This window comes from Poecilia formosa, unplaced genomic scaffold (assembly GCF_000485575.1).
Source record: "Poecilia formosa unplaced genomic scaffold, Poecilia_formosa-5.1.2 Scaffold100, whole genome shotgun sequence".
Taxonomy (NCBI): domain Eukaryota; kingdom Metazoa; phylum Chordata; class Actinopteri; order Cyprinodontiformes; family Poeciliidae; genus Poecilia; species Poecilia formosa.
In genome coordinates this window covers 616,426-637,943 of record NW_006800039.1, presented here as the reverse complement: position 1 = coordinate 637,943, position 21,518 = coordinate 616,426, and the positions used below count along the sequence as shown (strand labels likewise).

General features: G+C 38.3%; 1 protein-coding gene across 1 annotated transcript in view; it reads right to left on the bottom strand.

The window, feature by feature from the left end:
* The window catches only part of hcn1 (hyperpolarization activated cyclic nucleotide-gated potassium channel 1), a 77,263-nt gene that overhangs the window by 26,374 nt on the left and 29,371 nt on the right, over positions 1 to 21,518 (bottom strand). Inside the window, exons 2-3 of the mRNA XM_016674769.1 lie at positions 13,085 to 13,246; positions 2,403 to 2,621 (exon numbers count right to left, since the gene is read on the bottom strand). Coding sequence (XP_016530255.1) covers positions 2,403 to 2,621; positions 13,085 to 13,246 — 381 coding nt within the window. The remainder of the gene's footprint in view (positions 1 to 2,402; positions 2,622 to 13,084; positions 13,247 to 21,518) is intronic.

Below are 21,518 nucleotides of genomic sequence, written 5' to 3'. Positions count from 1 at the left end.
CTAGAATAAATTAAAACCATCTAAATGCTTTTACAAGTAAGGTGTAAATTAATGAACTGGTACTTTAGCATGTCCTGTTATAGTTACAGCCAAGGTGACTCTGCTGATCTGAATTATGGCAACAGCCTCCCACGGGACAGATAATGTGTACCACTTGAACTTTTTCCCTTTTTTATTTTTTGTTTGTGCCGATGCACAAACCAACACAATACGAGTCTGCAACAAACCAACATGTAATCTCTGAGTCAGCTGTTAGTGGACTGGCAGAAAATAAACAGCTAAAGTTTATTTGGGTTGCATTATATCATGTTTACATTGAACCTAATCGTATTTTACCATATTTTGTTATTTCACATCACATTGTAACACCACTGTGTGCCGTTATCAGTGTATTGATTCACATTCCAGTGTATCATATTGCATCAAACTGCATCGGAATGCATTAAATTGCATTACCTGTTAGCATATCATATGGCATTTCATATTTGCATGTCGTGTTTTATTGTATCATGTAGAATGTATGCTGTATTTCTTTATGTCAAATTGTTTCATTATGTATTGTAATTGTATTACGTCATATAGTACAGTATTAAATTACATGCTGCATTGTTATAGGCAATATCATATTGTATTGTGCTGCATTGTATCAAATACAATAATGTATTGTATCAGGTCAAACTGTATCATACTATCCTTTCTAGTAGTAAATCATATACTGTACCACACTAAGTTTACTGCAATGCACCATATAACACAATAAGGTGGTAACTTGAGTTATGCGGCATCGTATCAAATTGTCTCATACTGCATCATATCACACTGTATTACATTAGATTATCCAGCATTTTATTGTGTCAAATCATAATGCAATAAACGGTACCATTTCAAATGCAACGTACTGCATTATATCTTATTGCATTAAATTGTTTGATTATAACTTCTGATCGATTTCATATGAGAAGTGTAAGCCTTGTTTTCAGTTGTATGTCCTGTTTGAACTATTACTGATGGCCTGCAGGTCAAACTAAACACAAAAAGGAGAAAGAAGCAGCAATAAGAACTTAATTTCACTTAAAAACTTTCACTAACTTAAATCCCGACTTATGCAAGAACATATGTAAGGTATATTTGTGTTTTGCTGTACTTCTTTTAAAGAAACTTGTCAACTGTGATATTTGATTAATTACAAGCCTTTAAGGATAAATACTAATCTCATTAAGAATGGCCAATTACCACATATGAGCACAAGAGAAAACTTGAAAGGCTCAACGTGGCTTCTATTACTGAATGAACATCAAAGGAGCTTCACATCGACTTTCCTAATCAACTAATTATAGCACCTCTAATTACATATGCTGCAGTATCGTACAGACGTCGATTGGTTATCTCAGAATGTTGTCTTAAATGGATATAAAATCAATTAACCTTTTTGTCTTTTGAGAAGATTTTATGGCATGATACATAATGACTGGAGAGTCTTTGTGGCGACAAAAATAGCTTAGAATCACTAAAACCAGTAGTTTGTAGTATCTTAATTACTAAAATCTAAACTGTGCAGCTCCTACAGCTGTATAAAATTGACTTTGTAATTTTGAAAAGATTTAAAAAATAAAAAATTCATTGTTCTGGCAAAAACAATTTAAAATTAAATAAATGGAATACATTATGGACAATTCAGCTCGTCTAAGCTGGAATTAGTGCTGCTGCAGCATAAGGGAAAGTTCAGCTTTTTGTTTTAATCATACATGTGTCCCGGCATGACACAACTTAGAGGACGTTAATCCCCACCAGCACACGGCCGTATGGAAAGCGCAGCAAATGGGTTTACTGCTGCGTAACGGAGAAGCATGGAAGTTGAACTTGGCGTCTCGCGTGCAAACTCAGGAGCACATCGGTCATTGCCGGCTGTTCTGGGAGAAGCCCAGGCCCCTCAGCATGATCACAGATGGTGGCTGGGTGTAAAGCGAAATAATCACTCTCCATGCGGAAAAAAAAAAAAAATCTAATTATGTAATAGGGAAAATTAAAAGAAAGAAAAACATAATGCAACTTCTCTGGTCATTTTAAAGTCCAATCCTGACCCCAGCGACCTTACTTTTATCTGCTGTGGAGGGAGAGGAATCCTCTTTTCTGGTCATCATCCTGGGTTTTACAATCCGAGAGCAACTGAGAGTAAAGCTAATTTAAGTTTCGCTCCAAAGAGCGAGATCTTATGTAATTCAAAAAAAAAAAAAAAAAAAAGAGCCAACCAATCAAACTAATACCTGGTATAATTCTGCTATCTTACCTTAGGTCTTACACCCTGTAACCCATTTGTTAGACATCTACTATTATATAAATCAAGCGGGACTAATCTACTTTAAAAGTATTATGTTTCCTGTATGCAACGGCATGACTCTTACCTTCTCTTGGTACTGCCTGCGTGAGGAATCCAGTGACTGGATTAGAGCTGTGGCGTGGCCCACAAACATAGCGTAGCACGTGGCGCCCACGATCATGCTCAGCATGGTGATCCACAGGTCAGACATGCTGACGGGCGCCCGGGCGCCATACCCGATGCACAGCATGTGGCTCATGGCTTTGAAGAGGGCATAGGAGTACTGCTTACCCCAGGACACATTCTGCAAGGACAGAGAGAGAGGAGAGGGGGGAGACAGAGAAGGGTTGGGGGGAGTTACTGCGGGGTAAGAAAAGATGGCTTTGCTTTGATGGCTTTTAGCCAGCATTCATGTCAAGCCTAAGACCTTAAGGCCCTCATTCTACCTGTTTCTGTTCCCTCTCTGCTCTCACCGTGCCAGGACTTACCTGACCTCACATTTTCTTCTCAAAAGTGGAAATAAAATCAAAGGTATGCCTGTAATCCCCCCTGGCATGTGTTCTGTTGACCTGATTAGTTTATCTCCTGCACTTGTCCTTAACTACACAATAGCATGCAGAGCTGGGTTTCTCTTGAGGGAGATGTTAGTTTTATTATCCCTTTGCAACTCCCATTTATGTATAAAGCAAGTATCCCTAGCTGTCATCTCACCATTACTCAGCTCAGAGGACAGCCTGCTTTGAGTTGTATTGCATTTGATAGAAATGGAAAATACTGAAAGTTCAAATTGATTTAGAGCCTGGAGTTGGCTAATTGTCAGGTGGTTTAGCTATGAATGAGTTCTGACTGGTTGTTTTTTGTTTTTCTTTTTCCATAAACACACTATTGTGGAAATTCTGCAATGTCACACTGATACGCGTGTCAGTATTTATTTCAGTGTAAATGCTGCTGCTGGGAGAAGAAAAATCAAGGTTTGGTATTTTCACAAAAGTATTTAAAAAGAAGTCAGCACAATGATTAAAGAAGCTAATCTGAGAGTCAGTGCAATGATCTGTACATTGTTTTGATAACGGTAGCCATATTACCCTGGCACAATGCTACAAAAAAAAACAACAAAAAAAAAACTCCATAGTAACTTTGTCCTCGCTTTATAATAATAGCACACAATTCTTTTTAGCAACTGCTACTTCACAGACAATGCTGCAATCATAAATTAAAGTCAAATGCTCGTGGAAGAAATACTTGGAAAAATATTGTGAATTATGTGGTTTTTTTTATCTTCTAATAGTTCTTTAAAAGTTAAAATTAATGATGACAAAACACATATTGTGCAGAATAAAGTAATCAAATGTTGAAAATCTACCACAAAAAACTAATGTGTTCAGAGTATCTTTAAAAACTAATCTTACTTCTCAGAGTTGAACGGTTTCGGGTGCATCAATAGTTTATCCAGTTTACTGCTTGATAAAACTTTAATCATATATACCATATGAACTAAAGTTTTATCCAGCAGTTTCAACTATAGGGTACTGTAACCCTCCCCATTCCTCAGCTGATGCTGCACACTGCCTTTAAGCTGGAGAGAAGGCTTCTTTGCCCTGGGCTTCCGAGAAAAAAAAACATTTCAGGCCTTAGGAAATATTTGTGGCTATTAGCAAACAACCAACGAAACCCACAAGCAGAGCCACACTTATTAAGTAATGGTGTTCAAGCTGTTACTAAAGTTAGCAAGATGAAAAGCACCTCACAGAAGGCTGGCAGGTGGAGTAACTAACCAGCTTTTATCAGCTTGTTTTTCCACTGTGAGCTAAACTTGAAACATGCAGTGCTAGTCAACACATACTCTGAATAAAAGCATTTGTTTTTCTTACATATTCTATAACAATAGATATTTGTTAGAGAAAAAAGAACTATGCAGTGTAAAGACACTCAATAATTTGGCTGGCATTTAGAAAACTGTGCAATGGAAATAATATTACAATGAAGATATCAGGTGGGACATATGCCCGTTTTCTTCTTTCTCGGCCTTTCGTCTCGATGGCTAAATATCTAATTAACATGAAAAACACAACTTCAGAACTGGTAAGGTATATTAGCCATCAATTACCGCACTCCAAAAACTCTTTTGCAATTACAATATTGTGCAGGCTGATATTGCAACGGCAATGGCAGGTTTTCGATCTGAATGTCTGTGTTTAAATAGCAATAACAAAAACTTAAAAATTCAAATTTTGATAATCAGTATGCTTTTGTTACATTAGCAGAAGTAAGAATGCATCTTGTTTTTGATTGTTTTTTTTTTTAAGTAAACCTTGAATACACAGAGATGTTTCTCTTTTTCTGGGACAGGGTAAAACCTGAAGGGCTGGTCTGCTTTTGACAAAGTTAGCGCAATAATTTGTGAAATGTGTGACTGTCTGAGACATTTCCAGCAACTTCCTCCAGAAACTGTCCAGGCTTAAAAGGAAGAGGAGGCTTTTCAGGCTTTTAACCTCCTTGTCAAACACTTGTTTCATTTATACGTTCTCACATCCTCAGTTTTCAACAAAAAATAACTCTGGGGTGAGAAAGTCTAGCAGGGTGCATCAGTTTGAATATTATTTCAAAGATTACTGCTTTACACCATCTCTCTCTGTCTCTCTCTCTCCCTGATGTCAGGCGCTGTCTCCTCATGCTTGATGTTGCTGTTTATAACAGCTTTGGCGTCATATCCCTGGCCTTTAGGCAGTCTCCTTTATATCTTGCCCTTTTTACAGATTAAAAAGCACATTGGAAATGACTTACTATTGAAACGGTGATGTGAAACCATTAAAATGTGTTAATGCATCAACACTATTTCACTGCTGGGCTTGAAAAGCTTTCTAGCTTTGTTCCAGAACTCTCTAATGTCTTTTGTTCCCCACTTTTGTTGGTCTGAGCCACGACAGTCATGTTTGGAAGTGAGAGATGCAGGATTTAGCCTCCTCATTAACACCACACTTATCAAATGTGAAAGTGTGCTTTTTTTTCCCCCTCCCCCCGGAGGACAGGCAGGATCTCTGGTGAGCAGGAGAATAAGCCCTTTGAGGTTGTGGTACTCGGTAAGTCTTTGCAGGGAAAGAAATGTGACAGGTCTTACAAACGGCAGCCGGAACGCTTACTGCTGTAATATATTTGCGTCTTGCAGACAGAAATTACATTAAAATTTGCTCCAAACGATACACTTATCTCAACCACACCTATGTGAGAGGCAAAAGAGTTCAAGGCTCACTGGGTACCTCAATTTTAAGTGTTTTTTTTTTTTTTTTTTTTTCCTCAGGTAACCTCCGTTTGGGAATAACTGTTCTTTTCACAAACTAAAAAAAATTGGCTTCCTCTCATGTTCTCAAATATTCACATTGCTCGAGTCACTCAGATTCTGTAGTGGCACAAATGGCATTTAGACAGCTGTACATTAACACAGTCTGGTCTATCAGCACATGTCTCTGTAACTCAAGAGTTAATATTTACATATGGCTTCCAGATGAATGTGTGTCTGACAAAATCATTTACTGCAGGATGTGTATGAGATCTCCCTTTTGCTACATTTAAACAACCAAAGAACAAGACAATACAACAAAAAGACACATACATGCTTTTTAATGCAGCTGTAAGTTTTAAAGCAATCTGAAGAATTTAGGAATTTATTGTGGATGTGTAGAAGAGAGACACTTCCTGTGTCTCTCTTCATCTACTGACATCAGACACTCTGTATTTATCTTTCGGCACGTCTGTAGAGCGCTACGGACGTCATACCCAAAACAAATCCCTTTCCATTCCATAATTTAAGTATCAGCTGCTACAAAGTTTCTGTAATTTAACAGCGCCATGTGTTTACCAGCGTCCAACAGCCTGCCAGGATTTCGTTTCATTAGTCACAATCTAGTCTCCTCCAGTGGCCTTACACAAGATGTAGCTGGTTATGTGACTGGCAGGCAGTTGCTGATTCACCATCACCCCAGTGTTGAGTGTCGCCCAGAGGCGTTGGTTGTTGTTGATACTGATGAATAACTATGAGGCTAACAGGATGCAGTACACTGCTTCAAAGAACACAGTCTGTTCTCTTATAACATTGTTTTTGAAGGGCAAAAAACCTCCGTGTTTACCTGAAAAATGCCCCTGAGTAGAGTTCATTACAACAATTGTCTTTGAAGGCAACCTATTTAATTTGGTCTTAGGAAAAATTACAGCTACTCTGTGAATCCAGTATTGGTTTCCTGAAGAACATTAGTGAGCAAACTAATGAGGACAGACCGGTAATAACTGCTAAAGGGCAAAACCAACACAAAGTGCATGCCAAAGTACGATGAAAGCAGAGTTGGATTGTGAAATAATATCCGACGCTTTGAAATCTCACACAGCACTGTTTGGTCCATTATCTGAAAATATAACACGGGAGGCAGAACTGCCAAAAACGTGACAAGCAGAACAGTTATTGGAGAATCATCCAAAATGGGCCATTGCAGCACTGGAGGAGCTGCACAGATCCACAGCTCGGGTGGTTTATAGAAATCTGCTATAAACCGTTTAAAGGAAAAGAGTGAGAAAAGAAATTGAGTGTGTAGAGGAAAGGTAGCAGTGCACATCTTCGTGAACATGGCATGAGGAATGTGTTAGCAGCATCATGATATTGTTTTGCCTTCTGGTAGGACAGTACAAGGCAATGTGACAAGACTTTTAAACGTTTGTCTATTTTATAAAGAAGAATGGGCAGAAACTTCAGTCTCTAATCAGATGGTGACATCCCCTAAACGTATTGCAGCTGTTGAGTATTAACCCAAGCTGCACATAAAAAAAAAAAGTTTTTCATTTAAGAAAACTGCTACAAACCATGCATCATTTTACTCCAACTTTAGAGCCATTTATACAAATAAAAATAGAAAAGTCAATGGTCAGTGAAACCAGAATTAAATTTGAGGGAAAAGTAACAGAAGGAAAGAAAAATCCAGATTAACTCATAAAACTCAGGACTGACTTTGGCTGCTGGAAGTGAGTTATCAAGGGGGTTGGAGGGAAAATCAAGTGGGTGATCTTGCAATAAAAAAGCCAAGAGGGGTGACTGACGGATGGTTATGCATGGCTATCCGGGCCTTCGTGGATTTCAGTCTGTGCGTGTGTGTGTGCACGTCTACCTACTGTTTCTGCCCGTCTCGATGCTTAAACACGAATATTCAGCCGTCTAGAATTTAGTTGACTGTATCTCAATATAAGCGCATGTGCGTAACACACATGCTCCTAGACACATGTCCATATGCAAACAAATAGAACGGCCCATCACCCCCCGACAGAGTCAGCACTGTGACAGCGGCATTATCTTGTCTGGTGATTAAGTAAATGCAGCCTCTAAAGAGTAAGAAGGTACTCTCAGGCCATTAGTCAGAAAGATAACAGGCATGCAGGCTGTACTGCAACACTCAGCAGTATCTGCACTCCTCACTCTTCTAGCCCCAGCTGGAAACCAAGTACAAGCCAACTACACGAATAAATAAATATGGTGAATTTGAACTCATCAGGATAAAATGATACAGACACTGGATTTGGAAAAACACTGAGGCGGCCATCGTTGAATTCCATCAGGTATTTATACCTGAAGTAAGCCAAATAAAAAAACAACAGAAAACAGAGACAGAGAGAGAGAGAGAGAGGGAGAGAGATGTGAAGATATTTAGCCAATGTACGCTAATGTATTGTGACATTGTGAGAAGAAGGATCCCACATGTGGGCGCGACTTATCACTTTGGATTTGCCAGGCCGCAGTCAGCACATGGGCTATTACTTCAGCAAAGATCCACGGGGAAGAGATTCCACAATCTGCTCACATCAGAGTCTGTGACACCACGCCAGCTGCTCATGAGCACAAGCCTAACAAAAACTATTGGCCTATTACGAATTTTACCTCAGTTGCTCCTCAATTATTGTAGAAATAAAAACTAAGAAATTACAAAAATAAATAAATAAATGGTAGAACTGTGTTTCTTTGGCACCTACTTTCGGATTCTAATTTAAACCTTTTATAATTTCTCGCCACACAATATATATCCGGCTTTAAGATTCCAATCAATCAAAATAGGTAAAAAAAAAAAATTAAAAAGTTAAAAACTTTATTAGTACTTTATTTATTTTCCCTGGATCATCCAGCCTAATGTGCACATAGTAATAAGCAGAATTGTGAATGAAGGACATAAGGATAGATCATCAGTCCATCACAGACACACAGGAATGGCAAGCATGCACACACTCATTTCTAAGGGCAATTTAGATCAACCGATTAGCATCACAGCTACGTTTTTGGACTGTGAGAGGAATTCGGAGTAGCCAGAGAGAAATAGAACATGTATGCAAACTACAGGGTACGCTTCACAAAACAGATGGCATGATGTGGAGCACAACAACAGCCTAAGATGTAAAGCTTGGGTACACACATGGGTCTTTTCAAGTGGGCAATCTCCTTAAATATACCGTCATGTTATCTACAAAGTGGCTCACAGACAACAAAGTCAATATTCTGGAGTGGATGCAAAGCTCTGAACTGAGTTTCAGAAAGTTTGTTGGCAAGGAAACATACAAACCTGACTCAGTCACGTCAGTTCTGCCTGAACAAGTGGGTCAAAAAAAAAAAAAAGAAAAAAAAAATCAGCAAACTATCGTGGCGACCTTGTAAAAGGATACCCAAAACATTTGACCCAACAGCAGTTCTACAAAATATTAAGTACCTGTATGTAGACTTCAGAATTTGAATTAGCAAATAGAAATAATTTTAATCATTCTAAATGACATTGAAAAGAAGAAAATGTTCAGACTGATTTCTTGTCCGACAAAGAAGAAAAACAGCTATTGTTGTGCTTTTACACAGTGTATGTAAATATACGGTCTTAACTGTAAATTAGATGTAAAATGTTCTGTCGTGGACACTGACACGCCGAGCGTGAACATAAAGGCACAAAGCCAATGTCAGGTTTTGAAACCTGACATAGATTTAAGGGCCAGGGGACATCGTTGTTTTCTTGCTTCTTCATGCAAATTAATTTACGGGTATACAGCCTCATGAAAAGAGAATTTAAGTCGTTGGATTTAATGATTTAGGTCACCCATGCCTCCAGCAAACATTTGTGCCCTCTTTGTTTCAAAAATATTCCTGCACTCTGAAGCTTTAAGCACAGCGTTGTTTGCGGGGGAAAATGATGCCACACAGGGGGCATCAAATTAGCCTTTTACATGAGTTCATTTTTACACTGATTTGCATACAAGAAGCCGAATGTGTCGAACTCATACTGAGCAAGGGCAACAACCTGCAGCACAAAAACAGGAGCCGTTTGTCACCACGCTTTAAGATTATAAACACATTTACAACCAAACGGCTGCAAATCAAAGTAAAACATAAAAGAGGAAGATTCATCTCCCACTTTGTGGACTATTAGCGAGGACGATTTGTAGCACTCATGTGGGAAATTAGATCAGTCCAAAGTCTTTGGGTGCAAACAGAGAAGGATCTGTTTGTTCCATCTGCTTGGATGAGTAACACTTGCAAGCTGGTAGTGAGCTTGCTTAGGCAACTCATTGCCTCAAAGTAAAGATAAGGGTGGGAAACAGAACCGTGACGCTAAGCAGAGCTGACATTTGCACCTCGAGCCCAATGCCTCAGAGCGGCCAGCATGCGCGTGGAGCACAAAAATGTTTATCACATACAAGGAGATGAGAAGGCAGAAGACTTCCATAGGCGAGCATTTACAAGCAGAGTGACCCAGGAGGCATGTACACACTTCTGCACAATCATGTTGCTCCAAGAGGAGCAGCGATGCTTGACCCGCAACTTAAGGCAGAGACAGTGAGGAGGAAATAATGCTGAGGAGGAGGGAAGAGGATGCCCAAGAGGAGGGAGACTACAAGGACCCTAAATAAAAACGACGGTTATGTAAAAAAAAAAAAAGAAAAAAAGATGCGTATTCAAGTCATCTCCCATTTCTACACTGTAGTGAAACTAATTCTCAACCAAAGTAACACCTAGACTTGCCACCGTTTCATGACTAAGAAATCTTCATCCTAAACACACTCTGAAGCATGCAGCAAATAGTCCGACGCACAAAGACTTGCACCGATTTTTTACTGCAGGACAGTGTTTGCCCGCACACACAAAGAGATCCAGGATGTTTGAAAATGTCCTTTCACATAACGTTTAGGCGCGTTTCTTTCATAAATCAACAGGGAACGTGGTGTGCATGAGAATATACTGGGGACCATTCTATTTTAATATACACTTAAATGTAAGTATATCCTTTCGGCATGATTTAAAAGTGGAACTTTGAGTTTAGCTTCTAAATGAGGCACACAAAAAACAAAAAGCTCGACAGCAAGCATTATTTTTTTTTAGTGCTAAACACTGCTTATGTGGGTTACGCAGAATAATACTATAAATGAATGAAGTGTATCAGACATAGCATAAGACTAAAGCATTTTAAATATTCAGCATGAATTTAGGTATAAATCCCATGAAGAGAGGACATTTTGAGGTGACATTGTGTTCATTTATTTATTCACCAAGTATAAACTCATCCCACAGTGCGCCAGTTTGTAGTCTTTTCCCAACTATGCCGTTTCCTAGTAGAACTGAATTGTGCCATTAAAATAAATTCCACTATCTAGTGAAGCATACATTGATTTTATTGTAAATGTACAAAATCAATAAAACAAACCAAATTTATATAAAACTGGAGAAAACAATTAATTATTGATGTGTTGACATCCAGAGGGCCATATCATGCTAATTTCATGTTACTTGCAAAGTGTTAAATTATCAATACACGATGTACAATCAAACAGAGGAATCACTTGTAACCTTGCTCTAATAGGGTTAATAATGGGAGTTCCCAAGCCACTCAAAGTGTTCGCTTGCTCCATGTGATCAAGCCCGACCCTGATGTTGCAACACGCTGCTTGGCAGCGAAATGCAGATTTCCTGTTAGCTTAGCAACAGCTGTGAAGTTTTTAACTTTGGGAGACTTGAGTTTTGATTGCTACTGTATCTCCGCATATGAACTCCATCAGAAAATCAAGGTAAGCACAACCCGAGTTACAGTTCGTCTTTCTTTACATCATTACATTGGCTAATGTTTGAGAACAGAAGTCTGTTGTTGCTGCACAAAAGTGATGTTTGATGGGACAGCAAAAGAGGGAAAAAATAAAATGTACAAAACGAGCTGATGTGGATCCGAAATAGCTACAAGTGCGAGACATCGATGCCATTCAGAACCGTCGCAGACCATACATGAAAGAAATAGTGCACTTAATTAAAATGTCAGGGATGCCAGGCCACTGCAGGCTCCCAAGATTCATTCTTATAGTTCAATGTAGAAGGAAGGATGCCTCAAACAAAGCAATGTTGCTATAAACAGCCACTCCTTACATTTTCCATGTACAAATCCTTTACAGGCAGCTTGGCACGTGCCAAAAAGCAGTCATGTCGACGCTGGTGACAACCCAACTCTGCTGTCTTATTCCCTGTTTTATAACTCATTTTATCCTTTCAGTGCATGATTGTAGCCATTACATGTTAAGAAACATTCAAGACCAAAGACAGTTTAAAAAAAAAAAAAAGAATCCAAAATGATTTAAGCCTTAAGGTGTCTTTTTTTTTTTTTGCAACAGCTTATGCTGGTTTGTGTAAACCAAATACACTGTGCACCAGGAGTGAAGCTGGTGCAATGATTAAGCTGTACTCCTCTATTTTCCACACCATTGTGTCGCATTGGATAAAACTATATGTTAAATTATTCCAGTCTAAGAAATGCACCAGCACAGGGAAGCTGTATGTCCAATGCCACATTACGAATGCAATGTAATGATAAACTGCGTACCCCTTCCACATCAAGAGGCAATTTTTGATCGCACAGAAAACAAACCAGGGAGGAGCTGAGAAGAACAGACAGCTCAACCAGCAGAATGCCCCCCCGCCCCGTGTTTGCTGGATCTCCAGCTAAAAGGAGCACAGAATTAAACATAACTTCTTATTATACTTAACTATACTCTTAAAATAAATTGATTTTCAGCATTAAAGTAAAATGGATGCGTTTCTTTTTCTCTTTTTTTTTTCCTCCCTGTTTCCTACATGGACCAGATCTTTTCCCGGGTACAGTTGGGTGCATTATATGCATGACATACTTATCAACACTTCATTTTAATCAAACTGCTTTCAGCAATTTTTTTTTTGAAAAGATAACATTTTGAAAAGAGATGTCACTCCTTTTGAGGCATTTAATTTCACATGAAACAATTACACTCAATAAATGGCATGTTCTAGAGTCTGTAAACTCCTATTAATGATTAATTGTTTACTGAATTAGTTGATTTTTTTATTTTAGATTACTGTAATCATCGATTCATCATGATTAATCCAAGAAATCATTTCAGACATACTCATAAAGCTACACCTGCAATGTTTGTCTTCAGGCATTGCAATGCATCAGAGTGGCCCAGTCAAAGTTCAGACCTAGATGCAAATGAGAATTTGAGAACTTTGGCTTTCAAACTTGGACTCTATTAAATCCCAACAAAATATAAATAAGCCTGTGCTGGCAAAAACGATACCATATGAAAACATGAACAGTTTTGGAATTCTAATATTAAATTTTGAGTCAAATAGTGCTTGTTGCAAATGACAATTGTTTTCAAACCACGATTAAGAGATGCAGGAAGCAACAGCTGCTGACATACTATGGCTTTATGCATGAAAGAAGAAAAATGTGCAATACTTACAACCATACCATTTAGGGACACCCAGCAGTCAGGGGGAAAGTCTTGGAGGAGAGGCACCAGATACTGGAGACAGCCATCCCAGTGACACAGAAGCAGCATCATCCCTATCAAATTAAATATTCTTACCACCGCACTAGCCAGATCATAGGTCATATGGAAAATCTGGAAGACAAAAGCAGAGACACAGACCTCAGTTAATACATTACAGTCTGGACATTTATACATACAACTGGTGTTATATTCGAAAAGATTTTAAGTAATAAGCCCCTTTCTAAGCTGATAAATGTGGCTGCGTAGGGGATGTATGTGTGTATCTGCACTCGCAGAAATTGGGCTGTGCATAATTCAACATGGCTGCTTTCCAAAGCAAACAGAGCCGTCGAGGAAACACACATCCAGCGCAGAGGACAGCAGGTAAACGCAGCGTAAATGAGTTGGATGATGAAGAGAGCGCATGGCTGTAGAGTAATTAGTCGGTTTGTGTGTGTCACTGGCATAAGCAGGAGTCGACGTTTACGGCCGACGCGGCTGTTTGATCTCGGCGCGAAAGTTTTCAGAACAAAAAGTTATCGGCGGCGTGAAGAAGCGAGGGAAGCTGTGCCATTTACGTCGGATCAGGCCAAGGTGAATCGACTCACGCCTGGGTGACCACAGCGCTCCTTCAGAGCTTCTCATTAGCATAAGAAATCACCATTAGCATGAGAAACCAATTACTTACTTCCAGGTTAGTTAAGTCACAATCTTCTTTATGCTGAGGCTCAATTTCTCCTTGCCAAAAAAAAAAAAAAAAAAAGGCTTAAATTAGGGGAAATATGGCAGCCAATTGGTCTGCTTTGCATAATAAACCTGCATAATTTTTCAACTTTAAGCTCATGATTTCAGGCAATTACGATCTATTTAAAACTAATGGCTTTCCATATTGCATGAAATCACCATTTTATTTGTAAGAATTGAGTTTCAATTGGTTTGCCACATCATTAAATGATTGTGAAGATTTTTCTTTTAAATAAAAAAAGCTTCTGTTTAAGCTTATTTAAGTTTAAATCTGAAGTAGCTGATGGACTTCAATTAATTCACCACTTCATGCAAAGTGGTTACTGCACTAGACAGCTATGCACAGTTGTTGATGGTACCGACACCTACTGCCGTTATGACTAACACACTTCTTTAAACAAACCTCAAATTGTGAGCAACTCAGAAATATAATATATTGCCAGACATAGGTTGTATTTTTACTTTTTTTTTTTTTTTTTTTACCAATATTGATACTGTAATGTCATTGAAAATACTTCACAAAACTAATGCATTTGAGCTTATTCTTGTTATTTGATGGTAACTTAATATTTTTTGCTGAGTAGCTGCAGCATGCGAGTTAAAGTGAGTAGGTTTTTTATTGTTTAAGAGAAAAGAGACAAAGACCTCCGTAGTTGGCAAGTGGAGTTAAAATCTGTGTCAAACATAGAGGATAGTAAATCTGTATGATCATTTCTTGGAAAAGGAGTAACTGAAACATACTGGATGTATGGATGGCGCTACAGAGGCTGAAATAGCTGAAAATGCAGAGGATGAGTTAATTATAGTTTTATTAATTTATACAACTTGTTCCTATTAGAATAGTTCTGCACCGTTTTGTTCTCTTCTGGTTTATATTTTTCCTACATTTTCATAGTGAATCTCTCTCTCTCTCTTTTTTTTTCTTACTCCTCATATACAAAGTTCTTAAAAGTGAACCCCACGTCGACAGTATTCTGTGATCTGAGCCACTTTTTGTTTATGTTCAAAACTCTGCTTGACCAAAGCCCAGGTGTCGTTAAAAGCTCTTTGAATCCACAGTTCCCCACCTCCGTCTATTGTGACTGGCCTGTAACCCCACACGGCACGAAGAACAATGTCCACACACAGAACAGAAAGGAGAGGCAGGGCCCGAGTCGGCGCTCAGATCCCTCTGTGGTTCAACTCATCCGCAGGGAGACACAGTGCACTGCCCTGAAAGGCTAAAATTAGCCACCGGCTTACAGGGTGGCTGTCTCAGTGCACCTAACATCTTCTCCTCACACCCAATTTAGAACACATATCACTGACTCGGCTGAGGTCGTGTTTAGATTAATTAGAAGTGTGTGACATAAGAGGATAACACAACATTCAAGCAAGAGGTAAAACAAAGGAAAAACAGGCTGAGGAGCAAAGCTAATGCCTTGCCTGCTCATTCCCCTTTGTGAATACACAAAAAGCACAACGAGAATTGATGGAAACGCGATGAAGGTTGGGACAAGGTTTCCCAAAGTCCCAGCGACTGTCTATAACTTTGCTGGAAAGTTTCTACGACCATTGACTTGTGCTGCGTTCCAAAGGTCAGAGGGGGGTCATTAACAATTGCTACTTTCAGATGACTAGGTCATTGTGAAGTAAATATTTGAAAATATACCAAAACTCACGTAAAGGTAAGTCGAATGTCCAGTTTTCCTAAAACTTGGAGAAATCTCACAATAATCAAGACAATTCTAATTCCATATGAAACAGACACAATATGGTCTATGTCTGAGTAATATTGATTGTGTTTTTGTGGATGCCGTCTCATTACAAAAAATTGGGAGAGAGTTCAACATCTGTAGTATTATAATCGGAGATACTGAGAAATGGACAGCTGATTGAACAATGCATGATCATTTAATGCAGAAAGGCTCTGGATAAAGTATTTCCAATGTGGTTAGTGACAGTTTTTAAAACAGAAATCAGAATCACAGGAGAAAGCTTGAAAAAGTCAGAAATATGAAACAAGTACACATAATACTGGAGATGAGATGTTATGATTTATTTTTTTTTATACATTTTGGACTTTTTATTGTTTCACATAGCTATATTTTAGTTTGCAAAGAAAACCCCTTGAATGTACCTTTCTTGTCTCAGCATTTTTGTGTAATAGATTCGATAGTATGAATCTATGATCTTATGCTGAGCGTCATATCCTGTGTTATTGATATGCTGTCGGTGCCCACAGAAGCCCTGTGAGTTACCGAGTTAATTTGATGATGCCCATCTCCGTTTAGCAGTTTGTATTTTTTTTTTAAACGCATTCAGTGCCATAAAAATGTTTCTTATTTCCTTTTGGGTATTTGCACAAAACAAAACAGAAGCGAGTAAGAATCCTTCTCTTGTGTTCAAACTGCTTCTTTCTCTCTTCGTATTTGCCAGGGAGCTGAATGCCAGCAGACATGTTGCTCCTCAGCAAGCAGCATGGCAGAAAGAACGGCTTATTATGTCATCAAAGTTTTAGTCAGTGTTTATTTTTTGGATTTCAAAAAAAAAAAAAAAAAGACAAGAACAGCATCACAGCGAGCAAATGCAAACTCGGAATAGGTGACGTTACGCATCTATCAGATGTCAGGGCTTCGTGTGAGCCAACTCAAATTCATAACCCCTAATGGAAAATGATAATGCAGTGACTAACTAGCCACAGATCCCCCCATTGGCATGGGGGGACCCCCAATCTCGGCAGACTGTACTGCTGACACCAAAAGTCGGCAGCCATTGCTTGGGAAATGTTCCTGGGAAAAAAAAAGAAAACACTCTTGAAATGAAGCCTGATTTTTAACTTCCTCAAATGTGACTAGCAAAAAATACCGAGTCATCTACATTTATTTACTCCCATGGTAACAGTATAAATAATTTCACACCAAAATATTTAAAAAATAAAACCATTTAAGATGGGCTCCGTCATTCGGTGGAGGAAAAAAAAAAACTAATCAATAGTATATGACTGACCTGAACAAGTTTTTCAAAATAAAAATGTATCTTTAATCACTAAGCTGTGATTTCCTGTTTTCACTGGATATGAATAGAAAATCACAGCGAACCTATTTCTCTAACCATCCTGATGTGAGAGAGGCATGAATATGTGTCACTTGAGTAAGGCAGACATGTGTTGGCCTGGAAATGGCAAGTAATAAGTAAAATGTTGAAAACTGGAGCTATGCTGGATGTCTCATATTGCACACACACAAACACACAGCTGGGAAGCACATTAGAGAGCAGAAGAAAATATCCAAAGGTCACTGTCCAGCAACGGCAGTAAAGAGTGGCACCTTGGGGTCAGCAAGTCTCCACAGCTGGACTGATTGAGAGTTAAGACACTGAAAGTCCTGCGCTGACTCAAAGCCCAGGTCTCGATCTCATTGACATGCAGTGGGGCGACTTAAACGAGCCGCACACACAAAAAAATCCCTTAAAAGCCTCAAAGCTGAAACTGAAAAAGACAATATAGCAAGATGAAACATGAACAAGTTCGAGGCTGCAGTTGTGCACATAGCAAGAACAGAAGTCGCTTTGCTACGAATAAAGCCTAAAAAGATAACTTGCAACATTTTTTTTTTTCATATTAATAGCTGGTTGTGTTGACAATAACTCACAAAAAGCTGTCAACTACTGTCAAGCTTAGAAGTTGAAATCGTCTGCAAAGGTAGCTGGAGCAGAGAGCCAAAAGAACCATCAGCGTCTGCATGTATGGCAAAATGTTGGCTTAGAATTAAGTGCATAAAGCTTAGATTCCTCTGGGGACAGAGCTATTGGTCAACATAATCCTCTAATACTGCAGAGACAAACAGCCAAGATGTGATATGATAGTTAAACAAAGTCACATGCTGGTCATGGGTCACGTCCAGCCAGCAAAGCAAAGCACTTGCAGAACAGGACGAGAACAAACGCATCTCAACCCGACCAATAAGATGTCCAGTCCTTCCTCCTTCTATATGTGACATTTAAAAATACAATACTATAAGTTTAAATATGTCAACTAACTCATGTAACTGGGAATTAATTTTCCTACATTTTGTTTTTCTTTTTTTTTTTTTATAACTGCATTCTGTCAGTTTGACCTTTAGAAATTATTATACACAAGAAAATAAATAAATAAATAAATAGCATGCTGAAGTTTTGCTCATCAACAACCAGTTGGTTCTGAATGTGCAACTACAAAGTGGCCTTTATGCATCTTTAAAATGAACATGAGTGACCTCTTTCCGAGGTTAGTGAGGATTAGCATGGGACTAATTTGATGGGATTAAATCCTCCACTGGCCATTACAAAATGCTTCCAAGAAAATCTGCAATTCTCCTGCTTAGCATCATCTTGTAAATCTCTCTTTGGAGGCCTCTTAGTTTTACTTAATTACAAGAGCACGTCTGAACATGGATTTGTTTTTGCTTTTTTTTTTTAAATCACATAAAACTGGATTTTTATGAAATGTAGCAGGCAAGGCATTTTCTGCAAAACCTTTTTATGTGAACAGAAAAAAAAAACACTTAAATTTATGAAGAGGCATCAACATAAAATCCTTCTGTCCTTCAAGGCCAGTAAGTAATTACGACTCATGTGACTGCAGTGTGATAGTGATGCAAGTATAGTTCAGCATGAAATAGACATAAACAGAGCTGGCATTGCTTCAGGGCTTCGGGCAGCATACTCTACGATCTGGAAGCCTCTTCAGTGTCCTGATCTGTTCATTGTACATGTTAGGATAAACTAGAGCTTACAGAAAGGACGGGAGAAGCCTTCCAGTAATGTCAATATGAATCTGTAATTGAACAGCAACTAATGCAAGCAGAAGAAGAGGAATAAAGCGTCTAATAAAACAATTTTAATAATGGATGCACTTAATCAGACGTACTTATTTCCCTGTGTAAAATGTAGGTTTGATTCCAGCTTCCTTTTACCAGGTGCCCCTGGGTAAGGCGGTTAACCCTTTACATGCTGGGTTAACTGCTGGAGCTATAAGTTGTCTACATGTGAGTGAGAGAGGCTGGGAAAGTAATTATCTACTGTGAGGCATTTTGAGTGGTTGGCAATTAGAAAAGCGTCGGATAAACTAAGTCAATTTACCATTAAAGTAGATTATCAATAAAGATCATTCAAAACAAATAAAAATCACAGATTCATTCATTCCTCTCAATGTCCAGGCTAACTATTTCTTAATGGTGAATTACTAAACACATGTTGTTAATTATTACCAATGAACTGACTACTAGGTTCTACTTAGTAGATGGCTAGTTGCTTATCTGCTAATAATGAACAACTGATCGCTTAAAATCCAATTATTGAGTAGTAGTTATGTTAATTACTACTTCAGTCCTGGCCTGCTGACCTTTGCTGCATGTTTTTCTACTTTCATGTCATTTCATTAAAAAACAAAACAAAAACAAAAAAAAGGCAAGTAGAGCCAACAAAAAAAAAAAAAAAAAGAATGTTTAAATAATTTCCCAATGAAAATGCAATGTTTGAATTTAAAACAGTGGCTTAATACAAGGTATGCAATACAATGAAATTGTGTTATCTGTTTATATTGAATGTTGGCGTTCATTATAAAAGGTTTTGTCATCAGGAAACCTTTAGGTAGGAGCCTAAGCCAAATGTTCTACAGTTCTGTTACGAATGCAGAACTCGATTCTATGACCTCTAAGATAAACAGAGGCATTATTAGCAAGAGTTCACACTCACTGAACCTTTACCTTTTCACTACATCACTATTAGTAAACCTTCATCAGTTCCACAAAATGAAATAAGGTGTTGTATTCACTAGCTATTGATTAATGAACCATTATCTGCTTGTGATAATGTAATTTAAATCGATTCTTGAGTGGATATGGAACTCGAGACTGTCAGCATGTAGTTTAAGACTTAATTGTCCACATATGAATATTCACACTCGAGTATTTTTTTTTATTTTAATGAATAACTAAAGCACAAGTTAAATAGACATGTTGCAAATTGTATTAAAATAGGCAGATACAAGCCATATGTCCAATTTCAGCAGTTAATCGCCTGCTGAACAAAATTTGTTTAGTAGTCTATTTTTAAGTAATTGTTTGGTGGCAAATAACTACAGTTTTTCGGTTATTTGTTCAATATTAATGGCTGTGTAACTTGAATAGTTTTGTTGCTTTTATTAGAAAACATTACCAAAACTTCAACACAAGGGTTGGCTGTATTGCTAATTTTAAATAACAAAAAACAAACAAACAAACAAAAAAACATCCACATGTTTTCCACAGAGGCAGCTTTTCAAAATCTGATTCAGCACTAATGAACCACAGAAAAAGGAAGCAGTAAGAAGTAATAGTTTCAAGCGGAGGCATTTGCTACACAAAAACAACGGGTTCAGACACAGATTGGATTGTTACCCTCTGCTGCTTTTCTTTTAAAGTCAGTTCTTTGATATCCAGATTCCAGAAACAATGTTGCATGCACTTTATGCATTTAAAATGCTCTCTGCTTATAGCTACTAATATGTTATGTTTTTGTTTTTCTGCTGCCCATCTGGTCTACAAATGAGTAGTAGTTGCCTCTCGACAAGGTAACTTAATACAATAGTCTTTGCCACCAACAAATGCATAAAAAGTACAATTTTTATGTTTTGTTTGTTTTTTTGCCTTTGCCTGTAACACTTCTTGGAATATAAATACTCTATTGGAATATTAAACTAAATTTTTTCTTGTGGAAACACAGTTTCTTCTCCAGTGTTTAGATCCGCCAGCATCTGTGATCTTTTTCCAGGAAGTACATCCCCGCTATACCTCCAGCGTGGCTGCTGTGCCCGGCGTTTCACCCGGTCTGCATCTATTTTGGTCGTGTGAATGTGATAACCTCAACACTTGCGTTCTGGCTTAATCTGCGCTTTTCCCATTCAGAGCCGCATCGCACTGGCAGAAGTGACGTCCTCTGGGGAGCAGGCTCACGCAGCTAAAGGGATTCACAGTTATGATGTTGTCTGCATGAACATGATGGGTGGCTTTTGAGGGGGTAACTGGCTTTAGGACTGAAAACGCTGATTTAGAATGTTATTTTAGCCTATTGCACTGTTAGTAATCCCAAACACTGAGACTCACACTTCTTCTATTCTGGGTATCTGTAGAGATTCATCTTTGTAATTAATAATATGCTGATGATTTATGCATAATCCTCCTGGTGTTTCTCTCGAGGCTCACAGAAGCTCGTCCTGTAAAGGAACAATCCAACATCCTTGTGGATGCATGTTTTATTGATTTGTACCTGTAAATCAAGCAGCGGAAGCAACCTAACATTAGCTCAGATCAAATAAATCAAAGAGCACGCAGCTCTCTAAACACAAGCAATCAATATAATGCTTGTAAGCTCAATGGAGTCAGAGCGAAAAATAGCACAAGTACAGTGGTAGAAATGATGCCCAAGCAATGTCTGCAGTGAATTCCTCCAACAAAACAATTTGTACTCTGCATAGAACAACTAAGTCCAGGTTTGATGTATATTAGTTTGTGTTTTTTGCATTATTTAAAGGTTGTCTGAACCATACAACAGCATTGGAAATTGACTTTTGTTTTGAGTTTTCACAATTTAATATTGCCTTTCATTGCTTTGCAGATGACATCCAGATTTATTTGCCCCTTAAAATGCAAAATGGTACATA